This window comes from Thunnus albacares, chromosome 12 (assembly GCF_914725855.1).
Source record: "Thunnus albacares chromosome 12, fThuAlb1.1, whole genome shotgun sequence".
In the NCBI taxonomy this organism is placed as follows: Eukaryota; Metazoa; Chordata; class Actinopteri; order Scombriformes; family Scombridae; genus Thunnus; species Thunnus albacares.
Window position 1 is genome coordinate 5875343 of NC_058117.1, and position 16774 is coordinate 5892116.

The 16774-nt window shown below is 39.9% G+C and overlaps 1 protein-coding gene across 14 annotated transcripts in view; it reads right to left on the bottom strand.

Annotated features, from left to right (window-relative positions):
* Positions 1 to 16774, bottom strand: part of ctnnd2b (catenin (cadherin-associated protein), delta 2b) — a 181270-nt gene that overhangs the window by 70406 nt on the left and 94090 nt on the right. For all 14 annotated transcript variants that reach the window (XM_044368518.1, XM_044368512.1, XM_044368517.1 and 11 more), the window contains 5 exons: positions 13552 to 13586; positions 10717 to 10833; positions 3543 to 3694; positions 3108 to 3281; positions 895 to 1040 (listed from right to left, as the gene is read on the bottom strand). In XM_044368518.1, the coding sequence (XP_044224453.1) occupies positions 895 to 1040; positions 3108 to 3281; positions 3543 to 3694; positions 10717 to 10833; positions 13552 to 13586 (624 nt within the window). The remainder of the gene's footprint in view (positions 1 to 894; positions 1041 to 3107; positions 3282 to 3542; positions 3695 to 10716; positions 10834 to 13551; positions 13587 to 16774) is intronic.

Here is a 16774-nt window from a genome sequence, read left to right on the forward strand (position 1 = left end):
AAATCACTTTTTGAGAATGAAAACTTTCTAGTTACTGCTACTACTACTAGCTTTTGCCTGGTTTGCTTAAGCTAGCAGGAAGAAGCGGCGTCAGGTGATTCAAGACTCCATGGCTGCACAATTCCATCAAATGGAAATATTCTAGACATCTAGATGATAGTGATGATTGCACATTATTTAAACACAAAAACACAAAATTCAGCCTGACATATTATGTATCTCTGGAAACTTTGGGATTTCATACAGAATTTAAAATAAAGTTCTGTCGGTTTGAATGATATTTGGCAGTACAGCATGAGTTTGCAATGACCACACCACCAACAGTCTGCTGTTCAATTAGGGGTTGAACACTATGACTTTGTCATTGTCAAAATTGTGCTTCAAGAGATTTATTAGAGGTGAAGACTTATCAGTCCGTAGCACTGAACCTTCCCAAGTTTGAAGACCATTAGGTACAGTGCCTTCAATTGTCTGCTTGGGGAAAACTAAAGGCACACAAGGAGCAGAAAAGAATATTGTGAAAGTGTCTTGGCTTTAACAGTTCAAACAAATTACACTGTAGTCAGGCAAACTACTACTGTTTCGGCATTTTCTTCCTATTGAGGCAGGCTGAGGCATAATAAAAAGGATGATGTAAAACTATCTTTAAAGTATAAGCACTGGAATCTAACATGGCTAATACAAGCAGGGAGTGTTTGAAGCTACAAAGTGTTTTTCAAAGCCAGAAATCGAAGCACCAGGTGAAGTAATTGTTGAGTCACTGGTATTGATCAACAACGGTATCAACTTCCTGCAGATATATTCTTCTGTGCAATGAGGCAGGTAAAACTCTTACGTAATGTGCTCTCTATGAGGCTGTATTAAATCAAATGGTCAGACTGAAATTGAACCAACCTGTAGGACTTGGCGAGTCGGCTGGGTGACTGTTTGGGCGAGGACACCCTCTGTAGTGTGGCGTAGCTGGGCATGTCTGAGGAGGCTGATCCCAGGCGCTGCAGCTTGGTAGGAGATCCCACCGCCTGCAGAGGAGAGCTCACACGCTGGAATAGAGGAGGTGTACTTCATTAAAGTGCAATGTCACTCACTTTTAAAAGTCATCTACTCTTCTTATTCATGTCATTATTTGTAGAGAGATGAACAACTCCCCCTGGAGCTGTAAACTAAAGACCAGAAACTCTTATCTGCAATAATCTCCTGATGAAGAATAATAAGACCAAACATGACTCAGAACTTTTATGACCTAATGAAGTTGAAATGTGACTGCAAGCAATGGGTCGCCAAATGTTCCTTCAGACTTATAAACAAGCATTTTCACTTTGTGCCAAATGAGGAAATAAGTTCATGGTAAATGGTACAACGTTAAACACTCCATTAATTTGGATGAGACTGGTCAGGATGTGCTGAAGTGAGGATGCTGCCAATTTCTGACACACTGGAACAGTGCTGGTAAATCTGTTTAAATGAATTCAAAGACGCGATTAACATGGTGCTCTTAGAATCCTAATTTCTAAGCCTGGAGAATGAATTCATCACAGTGTGGCACAAGAAGCAACAAAAGACTAAATCATCACCTGAGAGGCCCCGATTTAGTACAAGTTTGCTGCATTGTGGCTGCCCTGTTGGCGCACCCCACAGGGAGATCTGCCTGTAAACCCAATAGTCCCATTGTAATGATCCCAAGAAAGATGCAGGATAGGCTATCTCTTAAATTGCTGACATGATAGCAGTAATGTAAATGAAATAAATGGCAGCCACAGTTTGCACCCAACATCTGCCTCAGATTTAACTAATACTTTGGCGGTGAAGTCGTCCACTGAGTTCAGTGGTGTAACCTTCTGCAAGTAAAGACTAGCACATCTGAAGGTGAGTTAACTTCATTAGGTCAGATGGTAGAGGTGGGTATACAATTGATTACACTAATACCTTGCAGGATTTGTTTTCAGTTAATACTCAAAAAGTGATATGTAATTTGATAGGAGATGAGGTGGACTGTTAGCCTTTGGCTAAATAAACAAGCTAATTAAAGATGTATTTATGTTTCTTTCATTAGATGATTTTCCTGGTTTAGCCTTGCCTGCTATGCAGCATTTGCAGTATTTGCTGGTAGGAAGTTCTATGATCTGAGATATACCAGTGGGCCAATAATGGTGTTACATGAATTTTCTTTTAAACCCAGATGACAAACTAAAAGCAAACAAAAAAGTTTAGAGATATTGCACCTTTGCAAGTTGGGGCACTGACAAGCATTTGTAGGAGTTTCTTCAAGGAAAATTCCAAGGAAAATCGACCAAATGTTCATCGCCTGTAGGCTTGAAAGGTGGCTCCAAAAATATTATAGTTGTTTGCAGAGATGGCTGCTATAGTTAGCTTGGATTCAGGGCTGGTCACACCAGAAGTTAACACAGCAAAGTTCTTCCACGTCTCCTTGCAAAATAGTTGGTGCTAGTGGCTTGGTCATGATGGTACAAAATCACAAGGCTAAATGATGAACTGCTCCAGCTGGTGAGCTAATGGCTACCATGCTAGTAAGCCGCGAGCATAGCTAGCTAGCTGTGATTTGCCACAATGTTTTGCCACTCTAAATGTGGTTGTGAACAATCCTTTACAATGTATTACAGTGGTGACCCAGAGTCAAAAAATGTGTCAAAATGTAACCACTCCCACAGCATTATCCAATTCTCAGCCATTGATCTGTATTTTAAGTTTGTGCCAAACTAAATATACTACTATTATGTCATGCAAATGACTCCTCATAGCTCCAAAGCTTTACTGGAAGTGACACTTTTAGTGATTAATTGACAAACTGACAATGGCTTGGAACACACAGTATAGCATATGAATCAACAGCAGAAAAGTGGATTGTGCTGCAAGATGGTTTGAAAAGTTTTCATGGATGCTTGCTCTGAATAAATTGGTTACCGTTGGAATCCTTTGTGTCTGATGTAAATCCAAGCAAACTACAGCTGAGGCAACAATGTTTTCAGAGCAACATTGCAAGGTGTTCAGGCAGTGTTAAGGATTACACCAATAGTGTAGTGAGGAGGCTGGGAAAAGCATCCGTCAGATGGCAACTGAAGCATTACAGTAATGTATTCAGGGATTTATACCTGTGCAGGCAAAGTGGCACAGGAGTAATACATGGATGGTCCGACAGGTGCAGATCCGCCCTCAGTGGGCATGTGGAAGGCGCTGCCATGGGCTTGCTGGGCAAATGAGTCTCTCTGGGACTGAGAAGGAGAGTCTGTCCCCACTAACTGGGCAGCTGCACGGCTAGATGTCACCTAGAAAGGAGAGGAGTGTGGAGAAACATGAGAGAGGTAAGGGAGAGAGAAAAAACATGTCAAGCAACAAGCGAGGAGAGGGAGAAAGGGATGAAGGGAGATAGGGAGGGGAGGGGGAGAGAGGAGAGAGGTAGAGGAGAAACAGGAAGGTAGGGGGAGAGGGGGTGATGAGAACGGGACAGGAGAGAGGGAGGATGAATAAGCAGAAGGGTAAAGGAAGATGGAAATTAAGCCTGCTGATGAATTTGCATGTGTGTGTACCTGGTTGTAGCTATGAACAGCCCCTCCAACGTGCCCACTGCGGCCCGTGACTGATTCGCCAAGTGCCAGCCCTTGGTTACTATGGTAACCAGCAGCTGCATAGGCATCCTGGTTGTTGAGCTGCAAAGCACTTTGAGACAGAAGTCCTTGTCCTGATGGGCAAAAGGAGAAAAAAAGAAGAATTAAAGAAGTATAAATATATCAATACATTCAATACATTCTATGAGAGAGAAGAGACGAGAGATGTAATGTGAGGTCACGCAGTTGGGGAGTCATAGTTTGAAGCAAACTTTTGAACATTTTCAAAAGCCATCACAAGACTTAGTTTCACTCCTGTCTAGTTGCTTTTATGTAAGTGTTTTCAGACGACTTTTACTTCTGTAACCGTCTGTCTTTGTGTAAAGATTTATTCTTTTCATGGCCTTGAAGGTGTTTTGTAACACAGTTCATGTCCCACATGTTATACAATGTACTTCTTTTTCATGGGAAAAGAGTGAATGGGAATATAACAAATATGACTGTAGCAGACCTTGAAATGAGGAAGAGAAGAAAAAAAAAGAAAAGGGAGGAGAAGGGAAGAGAAGATTGAAAGCTAGAATAAAATATAATAGAATTCCTTGTCCTCTCTTTCAGACACCCATTTGCTTTTTACCCACTATGTTATTCCAGCCTCTCGCCACTCTTTTCCTCTCATGCTCTGTGACCCTTAAATCTCACTCTGCTCCTGACCTCCATTTAAAACACACTCTTCCTCTGTCTTTTTCACTCTCCCTGCCTCTATCACTTCCTTTATTGCTGTCTCCTACCTGTCGTTCTTTCTCCTCTCCATATTTCTCTGTATAATTCAACAGGAGCAGTTCAAAGTGTAGTTGAGCTACAAGAATAGTCCGACCTTTTGAGAAATGCACTTATTCACTTTCTTGCCAAGAGTTAGATGAGACGGTTGATACCATTCAGTTCAAGAAAACACCTACCGAAGCTCTAAAGCTCACTCATTAACATGTTGCATTTTTCTTTTTCTTTAATCCATATAAACACACACCAGTATTTTTAGCAGAGAAATTAGTGGATATGCTTGAAAAGGCAAAGTGATCAGCACAGAACTTTGACATGAAAACTTACACTACTCACTGTTTTCCCTGTTAGCGAACGATAATGCTAGTAGTAGTAATCAAGCCTGTGGCACCACTTATTTCACGACACTATGCAAATAAATTTTGCTGTACCACTTTCTGATGTGACTAAACATGTAGGGGGAGTTGGGAATGAAAATGAGCTTTGGCCACAACAATCGTTTTACCCCGTGTAGAGGGTCTTACTGAGAGATAGCCGAAGCAGGATCTGGAATGCCTCACAATGTCCTGATAAAAAGGACTAGTTTGTTGTTTTTGCTCTCTCTTGCCTAGTTTGACAACTTGTACAATGTGCTGACCCACAGAAACATAGAGCACACTTCTGTTCACAACTGTTAACATGTTGGATGATGAAAGTCTTTCTCTGGAGCCTCCATTCAACTATGTACAGAGAGTTGTGAAAGATGGCAAGCTGCTCAGGGTCCAATCTGTAGTCTGCCATGTCTCTCAGCCAGGGATTTATGACTCACCTAATGTGTTTTTAAAAAAATATTGTGTAGTCTGATTCTGGTAATAGACATCCAGTAAAGTTAGGTTAGGTTAGACTCATTCTTCAAAATACTACATAACATAACTACACAGAGACATATAGCAGGTTTTCATGTGATTGTCTGGGTAAGTGAGAAATAAAGAAATATCCAACAAAACCAAAATATTCTGTAAAGATGGATCATTGTCCCCCCCCCCCCCCCCCCCCCCCCATTTTGTGAAGCATTATCAATGGTTCATTTTAGTCACTGGCTCATTACCCATCATCTACACTTTGCTATGTCATCTGTTAACTGTTGTAAAAAGTGTGAGAACCACTGACATACTGCTGTGCAACACCTTCCAGCGGAGCTGCTTCTATTACCACATCTCTCATGGTTCCACTTCTATATTCAGGCTGTCATCCAAAATCTACCAAAGATCATTCGGCCAGACTCCAGCTGGCCAAGCTTACAGTGAGCTACCATTGAACTAGCAGCTGGTCAGCCATCAAGTCGGTCAGTTAGCAGCCGATAGTAACTTTTCAGTTAATCAATCAGACTCTCTGTAACGTTAAATGGACTCTTTTCTAAGCAAATATCTTAGGATGATGCCTCAGTACTACCCCTAACTTTTATGCCAGCAGTCAATATGAGAGAGTGGATGTCATTTATTTTCTCTGAGTACATTATGTTAGTTTGTCATCAAACTCTGCAAATGTTCATGTCTCACTTCGTGGTAGGAAAACTGTAACATATAATCTATGGCTGACACTGTAACTGATTAACAGTAGGTTTGCAGAGTGTGATGATACACACACGGTACACCCACAGTATAATGAGATAAATGCTTCATTGCTAATTTTACATACAGTCTCATTCATGTTTCTGAAGTATTTACAGTCTTGTGATTTGCACATGGATCACTTCATTTATAGCATAAACATGCAAACATGCACATGCTGTAACTAATATCGTGAGCACAAACATGCTATATGTGAAAGACAGAATATATGAAACACAATGAATGCAGGCAACAGTGACAAAGCATTTACAGAATGTTTTGTAGACTGTAAAGCCTGCGTTTGCCTGGAAGGACCATAAAGTTTGAAGTGAATTTAATTGAATCATTTGAGGAGGACGGGAAGGGCGCGAGGTGCTTGTGCAAGAGCCAAAACTCTCCCACCCCTCTTATTAAAGTCCTGTTAAATTTTTTGATGTACCCTTGATTAATTCACTTTTGGTGATGATAGCAATGATGTGCCTCATCAACGGCTTTAATTACAGACATAAAACTCTTTTTTTTTTAATCCAAAATTTTGGTCAAAACATAATGTCCCCCACTAGCATTTTGGTGCAGTAATGCATGAATACAGCAATAGCATTCCTGCCACTTTTACAACTGCTACATCAGTTTGCCTTTCTGGCAAACAACTCACTGCATTGGAAAATATCTTTACTGCATTATAAAGGCTCTAAATAGACCTATAAATTCCTAGCGTTCAAGATTCAACTCTCAAAGGAGTTCTTGAGCTGTCCTTCATCAACAGTGCCTGTCCCTTTAATCTCTACTGATCTCCCTTTTTGCCAGCAGTCTGAGAATCAAACCAAGAACGGCAGATTAGACAAGAAGAAACTCTGCCTGTTTGTGATTATTAAACAAGAGAGAAAGGAAATCATGGTGTGCCAGCGGTCAATATCCACTGCACGGGACAGATAAAGTCAGCAGCTAACGGCAAATGGAGTCACTCTGGATAAGCGTGTTGGAAAGTAAAGCTGGACCAAAGTGAAAAGTCACTTTAAAGTACAGCTCCTGTAGGCAGTTTAGCTGGTGATTCTGCATTATTTAAAATGTGATATTAAGCTAAGGGTGCTGGGAGAGTTTACTAGGTCAAGGCTTCAATGTCCAATATAGGCTCATCTTGGGTGAGTACACACATACATACGTACATAATGGCAATGGAAGAATTTGTACTCCAGGCCTGTTTCAGATTCAGATTCACTCACTCTCGCACACATGCGCACAAACCCAGATGTTTGTGTACGAAGCCAAAGGATGTTTTGAACAGTTTTTGTTTGCCACTTTAGGTGTGTTTCATATGGGTAGTGGAGCCTTTAGGGAAGCAAAGGGCCTCATAAATACATTATCACTCAGATGGCAAACACTGAAGGCTCCACTGAATCCATCTGAGCTGAGTGAGTGAGGAAAAGTGTGTGTGTGTGTGTGTAGGAAGAGGTAGGGGTGTATTAGTGTATTAGAAGGTAGGTAATGGGGTGCCATAAGAAGGTCCCTGCCCGTGAATTTTAATACCTTTCAGAGTTGGGTGAATGCACGCACACACACATACTTGCCTCTGTCCTTCCCTGTGATATCATGCATGGACACACACCATTTCTATGTAGTTGTGTACTGCTCTGGCTCATTCATTCATCTCTTTTTCTGTCAAGTACACACACAAAAAGTTGAGTGGCTTTTCTTCCGCATCGTGACCAGCGTTCTCTATTGACACATTTTAATATTTCATCAGTTGTCTATTTTTAGATACCCATCGGAGGCATGTGCAGTCTGGAACACACACACATGCGCACACACACACACACACACGCATAAATATACACAGCTGTGTGCACAGTCCCAAATATCCACGTTCATCATGGTCACACATACACACAGATTAACATGCACACTGGCGAGCATCACTAGCATGAGGCAGCATGACGCATGAAGACACAGTGTACTTTGCTGCTGTGTCGCACTAATCTGTTCAGCAGCTTGAGTAAAGCAGTGGATTCTGCTGCTTTGTGTGTTTCGCAGGTGTTTGAGTATGTATCTTGTCATGTGCACCGTATGTGTGTAAAATGCTTTTTTAGATGCGTGTATGCGTTTTCCTGACTGTTAAATAACGTCCACATGCTCGTGTGCCAGATGGAAAATTTAAACAGACTGTTTTTTTGGGTTTTTTTTTTTTTAAAAAACACAATGAAACAAATGCCAGTTGAGCGGCCGCTGGCAGATGGTGGCAGATTTACCACTCAAATATATTAGTAAGTTCTGAGAGCAAAAAGCATGCCTCTCTTTTCTAGCCATCATGCCACTATTTTGCCTGCTGAACTGTTGCTAGCGGATTTTATCAGCTGTAGCTAGCAAGCTAATTACGCTAACACCATGACCTGGTTTAAAACACTGCGGGGCTGCCAACTCTCACGCATTGACCGTTAGAGTGACGTACTTTTCACAGACTCTCGTTTCGTAAGGTTACAGAAATTGTCTGACGTAGCCCTCCCGATTCTAGGGAGGCTGAAGGCGTTTTTCAAGCTGTTCGACCATCCAACAAGTAGTTCCATTGAAGTATACTGGCGCCATAAACCATACGTCTGGCAAATGTCACTATCTCAGCTTGAGTTGGTTGGTGTGGCTGGACTGTAAACTTCCCCAAATCCAATAGAGCAGACAGAGCTGCTAATGTTTCCCTAAACTCTGATAGCATCAAAGACTTCCACACTGTGGGGAAATACTATAGTGGATGTGCTAGTCCTGAATAGGTCTGTTTTGTCAGTTACCTGTAATCTGCTTGGTTACCATTTTACAGTAGGTAGTAGCCTAATCTATTTAGCTGGATATGCTAACAATTGCAGCTTATGTTACAGCAGATAAACGCACAGTTTAATACATTCCTTACACTTTTGCTCTTGTATTTTTGGTTTTTGGAAAAGAGACGCCACCCTCCAAACTCTCTCTCAAACAAACTCCTACTAGAGCCAACATATGGAGAAATTCAAACAGCTTGACAGGCCTGCCGTGTCTAGTTACGGTTGCTATGCTTTAATTGGACAGTCACTGTTTTGGTCAGACTCTCTACATTGCTTCTTTTCTCTCTCACCCACTCTGTCTCTTGCTCACATCTCTGTCTCTCTTCTTCCGTCTGTCTCTTGCTTGCATGTTTGTTCTTTTTTTTTTTTTTTTTGGTGGTTTTCTGGACTAGCCGGTTGGTCGGTTACATAACTATTATTTAAACATCAAATATATCAAACAAAATTACATTCCTAGTTTTGTATGCATATGTGTGTCTCTGTGCACGTGCAAGTACATGTGTATAAACAGACTACGCATGTTGCCCTGTATGCTTTCCTGTGTATTTCTCCATGCCTCAGTGTGTGATTAGGCCTATTTATGCACGCATGCTTGTCTGTGTGTGCACATTTATGCCTTTATGTGCCTGTGCTGTATACTTTCATGCACATGTGTGAGTGTGTTTCCCCTCTGCTCTGTGAACAGCAGGCCAGCTGACACCTCAGCAAGGATGGATTAGCATATCAAACTACTGGCACGACTCTGCATGTCTCCTGACAGCTACCTCACTCCCTTGGGGTCGACTATATAAAAGACATGGGTATCATCCCCGTGACCAAATGAAAAATGATGAGAGTGAAGCAGAGAGGCACAGGGAGTTGTTCAGGATCTCACTGAGAGCTCTTAGAAAACAACTGCTTTGCACTCTGGAATTAAAGGACGACTCCATCTGGGTTTTTTTCCGGGTTGTTCAAATGGAAACGCCCACTCAGCTGTTAACAAATAGCAGTGATGTGGGTTAGAGCACTGATGCCCCCACAAAATATAATGAACCTGCACTTTAAAGCAACTAAACAACACCAGTAACAACACCAGTTGCTGTGTAAAGAGGCAACATGCTAAAATGTTAGCATAACTTTATATGTTGATAATATGTTAATAACTCAATTAATTGGTTGTTGGTGATTACACACAAAATTAACAACATACGCAAAATTGTGATAAGTTTTGCTACTGTACTGCTGACTTACAGTAGTGATTTAGAAAATATTCAGCTTATGACAGCTGTTTCATTTGCTCTCTACATGCTCAGTGTCTGAATCCAGACAGAAACATCCTCTCAAACCAGAGGATAAAGAACCTGAGATTGTATATGTTTGGAATAAATGAAAGTACCGAATAGTTAGCATGAGCAGGAACAGCAACCATGGGCAAACAGACAAAGTGACCCTCAGAAAATGAAATATTATCAATAGAAAATCCAAGGAAAGGTGCAATCATCCTGGACATACTGACTGACAAGTGACCTAGTTCTTAGGGATTACCACTCTTATACTTAAAATCATTTTATTTTTTCAAGTAGCACTTTAAGAGAAAATGGTTAAATCTGATGAAAGGCAAAATCTTTTTCTGCATTCAGGTAGAACGTGCCAATTAGAACTTCAGTCCTTCAGTTAAAAAAAAAATCTCACAGACTTGAATAAATTAAAGTAGTGTTAAAAAAACAGAACCCAATTGTCCTCTTTTTACCATTTATTCAAGGAAAGACTACACACACTCCTTTCAATGCCATGTTACTCCCTATAGTGTTATAACTACAGCAGGCTGGTTCTGTGAACTGCATTTAGCTTGGTGAATTCACACACATTCAACAGGTTAATCAGCCAGCACCTGGACACCAGCTCTGCAGGTTGTCGGCTGTCTCAGCAATGAAAATACAAAGAGAAATAATTTTCTCATTCTGCTTAAAAAAAAATCCCTCCTAATCATAACATTAGCCTTACTATCTCCTGTAGAGGTGTCCTGCGAGTCCAAGATGCCTGATTCCTGGAGCGATCTGATACAGGAGTCCACCAACTCCAGGCCTGTCGTCAGTTCCTCCTCTATGTCCTTCTGTCCATCTGCATGGGCAGAAACACACAAAATGGGAAATGAATGGATATCAGTGGAGAGAAGACAAAGCCTCTTTTTCTGCTACCTCCAGACTGCTCCTCCATACTAATGTCAGAATTAACTCACTGGGGGGCCTTGGGCAAAAATGAGCTAATGTCCACCACTGACCCCTTATTCCTCCTGCAGTCCATCCATTATGTACCCATTCACCTTCAAGTACCAAAATGTACAGTGCACACACAGCAGACTACACATGGCAGCTTAATTATATTTTGCCTGGAGCTCCAGATACCAACCAGGGCTTCTACACTAGAATACTACCTAGCTCTAGGTTTGCGATATGCCAAATTAATTTGTGGTAATTGGATAAAACACACATTTTTCAGGAACCTTGTAAATGCTATATAAACTAAAATTGAAACAAAAATTTAAAAAGTATATGCTGAAAGAAAAGCAGGGCAACGCTAACTGTGCTAACTGTATCCATGGCAACATTGTACTTCCAAGCTCAGCTTTTAAGCCAGCATGGTCAATAAGTGCTTAAAGTGCTCAGAATACATTCACTTAATAAGGATAATAACAACACATTTAATTTATTTGAAAGCGGGCAAAAGCTCTGAAACAAGTAAGTAGATCTTCAATAGAGATTCTTATGTCAGCTGCTGTTTTCAAGGTCATGTAGGAATTGTCAAGTTCAATTTATATCTTTTTACATCAACCAAAGCATGATGAGAACATCATCATGATATTTTGAAAATATCAAAATATTATATATGGAAAAAGTATGACAAAACCCATCAACCCATGTAGTTTTTTTGTTTGTGCAACTAATGCATTTTCAACAATACTACAGCTTACAATATCCTATCAACGCATTTTTTTTATATCCCGGGAACACTGACATTCTCTTCTGTTCATTCATATACACAACACACAGTTTGTGGTGTGTTAAAAATTTGTGGACATACAGACAAAAAGAAAAAAAATCTCATGCATACTTTTTTTTACACTTCTTTCATAAAAAATGTACCATAACATAAATACACTGACAAACAAATAGATGTCATTTCTGAGTTCTCTGTCTTATTTTTAAAATACCAATATATGTGATGCTAGCTAAGATTTAATGACAAAGCCATAGGCCTATAAATAAGGACAGATGAGCGAGCAAAACTGCCAAAGGTTTTGTTAAAACTATTTGTTAAACTATGTGGTTACAGTTACTGCCTCAAGGCCCTCATCATTTCATTTATATTGTGGTTTAGTGGCACACATTCCCAAACGTATGACACAGTGACTGACACACTGAACCTGGGGCTTTCTAGGCCCCTGGAGGTCTGAAGCCCCACGCTGTTGCCTGCTTTACCCGGTTGGTAACCCAACCATGGTCACATACTACCATATAAACATGTTTCTTTTGACCCACTCTTGTTTATACTTCAACATCTAAAAAAAAATTATTTTGTAAGTTCAAATTCTTATTCAGCAGCTGATTTGCAACTGAAAAAGAGGCTACACTCACATCTCATCACATAGTAGTATGTAAGGGTAAACCCTGGGTCAAGGGTAAAAACCTAACTGATAATCCAGCAACAAATCTTGTGGGATTGAGGTCTATGAGGCGCTGCCTTGTAGTTAGATACCCGGCCGTTTGTCTGTCAGAGAAAGGCTGATAACATGCCCAGTGTCTTCAATTTGGAGAGGGCTGCCAAGGGGGATAAAACCTTACAAATGAGTCTTAGGAGAAACATTAATCTCTTATCAAGAGAGAGAGAGAAAGGGTTATAGTAGAGGCCTTAGTGAGTGGATTTAGGTGTCCAATTTTATTGACTTCAACTGACGCAATTGCAGACTGATGATGCTATTGGTGAAACATTTCAGTACCGTCAGCAGCATTACAGTGGATTTACTCTCAGCCTCACGCAAGACAAAACTCATTTTTAAACCTGTTTGATCCAGAAGTGATGGGTTTTAATGGTACATTAATGGTTCTTTTTCATGACAGAGTATTAAATTTAGTCTTTCTTTCAGCACAGCAGATGGATAAAGACAACAGGAAACACTTTAAAAGCCTTGAGTATGAATCGTTTTGACCGCAAACCTTTGGGCTTCCTTGTGTTAGTCAGCTCTTTGTTGGCAGAGGTCACCAACCTTGCACTCTATTAATCAATCTACTCTTGACACTGCATACCCCTCAACATGACTGACAAAGACAGAGAGAGAGAGACCCAAGTGTCATGAATGGTTGGTGTTTTTCTCAACTAAAATGCCGTCAAATAAGTTGTTAAGCCCAGAGAGGTGTCTTAATTTGACTTTCAAATTTTCTAAAGGCCTCACACTCATTGATTCTTGCTGTCCTTTATGGAAAGCACTTCCCATCTGGCTCTCCAAACAGGTTAAACTAAATGCTGAGAATTATTTGCAAATGCTTTTTTGACCTTTACTCAGCTGTCAGAAGGGGCAATGCATGGTTTGGAAGTTTGAGAGAAAAGAGTTTTATGTTTCAACAAGCCTTCTTCTGTGCAGAGAGAGTTTGATTGGTAATTTTCACTGCAGCAGCCACCATAGTTGTTGTACAGGACTGAATCAATATATTGTAAATGTGCGATGGGGGAATTTTACAATGGCTACCAATGTAATAGGCACAGTCAGCAATGTACTGCGCTGGAATGCAAACAATAGAAGACTAGACGAAATGTATGAGAGCATTTAAGAAGAAATATTACCTTGGTTGTTCCAGCGAAATTTCTCATCTGCCGAGCTGCAAGAGATAAACAACAGAAAGCAAACAGGGTTAGAAATATGAGCAAAAAACACATTTTACAGCAAGTTTTGTTTTGTTTGTTGTTCCCCCATCTTGCCAGTCTTGCACTGTAACAATATTGTCATTAGCCTCGCATGCCTTAAACCATCTTTTTCCGATTAATCTCCACCTTACAGTATTGTCTGATAAAACTGTGAAAACCTGGTTTGAAGAGTTTAATATCACAGTGTAGCTGACAGATGAGAAACTGTAGCGTACTTCGGTTTGGGAAAATTCTCTAGGACCTTGGGTAACATCAGACCCAATGAAAGATACTTTGTTGTCAGGCTAAAAACAAGGCTGTTTTTGCTGTTTCTTTTGGAGAAACAAGGATTTCTTCCAACAGCGTTATCCTTATCTTGTCACAGAAAACATTTCAAGGAGCACAAAGGGATTTGAGATAAAAATGTTTCTAAAAGAGAAGTGAGAGGCTGCTTAGAAAGAGAGAACATTAGGGTAAATTGGGCTGGAGAAGTGTCTTAACTCTGGGAATATGACAGTGTACTAAAACAGACAAGAAAGCACAAAGAAAAATATTCCATACACACACACGAGTTGATAGAAGGTGTAGATGGGCCCCTTCAGTTTTTTTTGCTTCTAATTCTCCTTAAATTATACATATATATATATAGATTCAGTATTGCAGGTGATTGTTTTTTGTCAGCTACGTTATCACCCAAATTAGTATCTTATAACTTATTGAGTAATTTAGAAACAGAGCATTTAGTATTTGATTCATGTTTCACATGCCTTAGATATACGCCTACTGTAGATGTTGTTCCTTGTCAGACAGAGTGTAGTTAAAGATTAGTATTATTCTTACTCAGTCCACTCATATGAAAACACTGTATAAGGCCTTGGGAGTCAGGATCATGCCGTGTGGCATTCTGGGTATTTCAAGGTCTGTCATCATTGTCTGCAACTCGCAATTGTCTACACATAGGTATGGGTTGGAGGGCATTAGGGAGGCAACAGGTAGTGAATATCCACATGATCAAACAGCACTTTGAAGATGGGTATTGGTTTAAGTAACTGAGATTTATGTTATACTTGTAATGCCAAATTTTCAAGCATACACTAAAAATAAAAGTATGAACTGCATAAAGTGTTAAACAAATTGCCCTTAGCACTAAACTGCTAGATTTTTAAAGGGAGTTTTGTGGCTTAGTGCCTCTATAACAAAGGGGAGTATGGGTGTTGCTGTTTGTACATGTTTATGAGTTGTAAAATCTATATAAATACATCATTAATTCAATTTTGCCTTTGGTCAGGGAATTTTATCAGAATAATAAATCAGTTACATGCACTTTGATTGGACAGTGAATCATATTCACAAGCATACCCAAATTTGAATTCTGCTTTATCTTGGCAGCTAATAAGTCCAGTCCCCAGAAGACTTAAAGTTATACAGCAATATCTATATAAAGTTTGCTAACATTAGCTAATATTAGTCATCATAAGCTACTGGTTATACCAGACCAAGTAAGGTTATAGAAACGAAACCCCTGATTATATTGAATCAAGCAAGGGTTAGTTTTATTGCTTTCATTTGTAACAGGGAGATTGTATAGTTTCCTCTTTCAAAAGTTACATAAGCCCCTTCCACACATGCACTACAACCCTGAAGTTATCTGGACATTACCCAGAGGAGCTGTATGTGTGAACACTAAATGCCCAAATCATTTGAACCAGACATTAAACGGACTTTACCCTGCCACCTCCCTACTACAAAGTCATGTGTAAGTCACACATGACATGACCCATGTGTGAATGCAGCAGGTCATTTTCCGGAGAATTCCAGAAAAAACAGTGAGTCCATGTCAGCAAGATTTAATACAACCCTAAAGACTGGAATACTATGCACTGCAAAGAAAGACTCTTCTCTATCCCTAGAAATGTGCTGTCCATCTTTTAGGTTGTGCTTTATCTTAGTTCATCTCGACTGGCTGAGGCTACTCACAAGAAATTCAATACTGCAGATCATTCCAAACAAGCTAACATTAGCATTATCCTGCTACAAGCTGTATAATGACACAAGTTGACCACAGGCACAGTCCAGAACAGATAATTATCTGCCAACAAGTATGGTACAAGCACAGGTCAGTGCAGAATGACTTTACATGATGACACACTCCCAGGCCCTAAACACAATAATCATACACTCGAAATAGTTTGTGACACAGAGAATAAACGCATCAAGTTGTGTTCAGTGCTCCTCTGATGAGCATGGACTTGAACTGAGATTTCCTGGGAAGTGACGCATCCACTTTTGGGGCCTTTTGACAAACAGCCTAAAGTAGATCGTGTGCTGCATTTGAATGCATCTCATAAGTTGGCACTACTGAAAGGTTGGTTACATGCATTGCCTGTGAGCCCAAGAAGTGGACTAAAAGAAAATAAATGATGTTGGAGCACTAAGGCTCTTCATATAAGATAAACATGCTCCAATCTAGCAAATGAAAAAAGATTTTAAAAATTCCAGCAGAATAAATGTCATTATTGGCCTAACAGTAAAACCCATGATGAAGCTTTTTTTTTTTTTTTAAAGGAATAGCTGACATTCTGGGAAATGAAGATGATTAATACGACTCTTATGTCTGTATGCTAAATATGAAGTTATTGCCAGCAAGTGGTTAGCTCAGTTTAGACTGTAAGCAGGGGGAAACAGTTAACCTTGCTCTGTCTAAAGTTTAAAAAACCACCAAGTTTTAAGTGCACTAATTAAAACATTATATCTTGTTTGCTTAACCTGTACACAAACAGAAATGTTAAAGAAACAAGTTGGGGTTTCACGGGCAGATTTTTAAAAACTTTGGACAGAACAGGGCGAGCTGTTAGCTCCCACACTTTATGCTAGACTAAGCTAATAGCCTTTTGGTTTTAGTTTTTTATTTAGTGCACAGACATGACAGTGGTATTGTTCTTCTCATCTTGGCACGAATACATCTGTTACCCAAAATATAAAACTATTCCTTAAAGCTCTTTGCTGAAAAAACAGCTATGATACATGACCAATGATTATCAGGTTGCAAAATTCTCTCTTGTCAATATACTGCATGATTAAAAATATTGTAGCATTTTGGTATGAAATCCTCTTTATCTGTAACCTAAAGCCTCCATATATAAACCTAGCAATGAATGCTTTT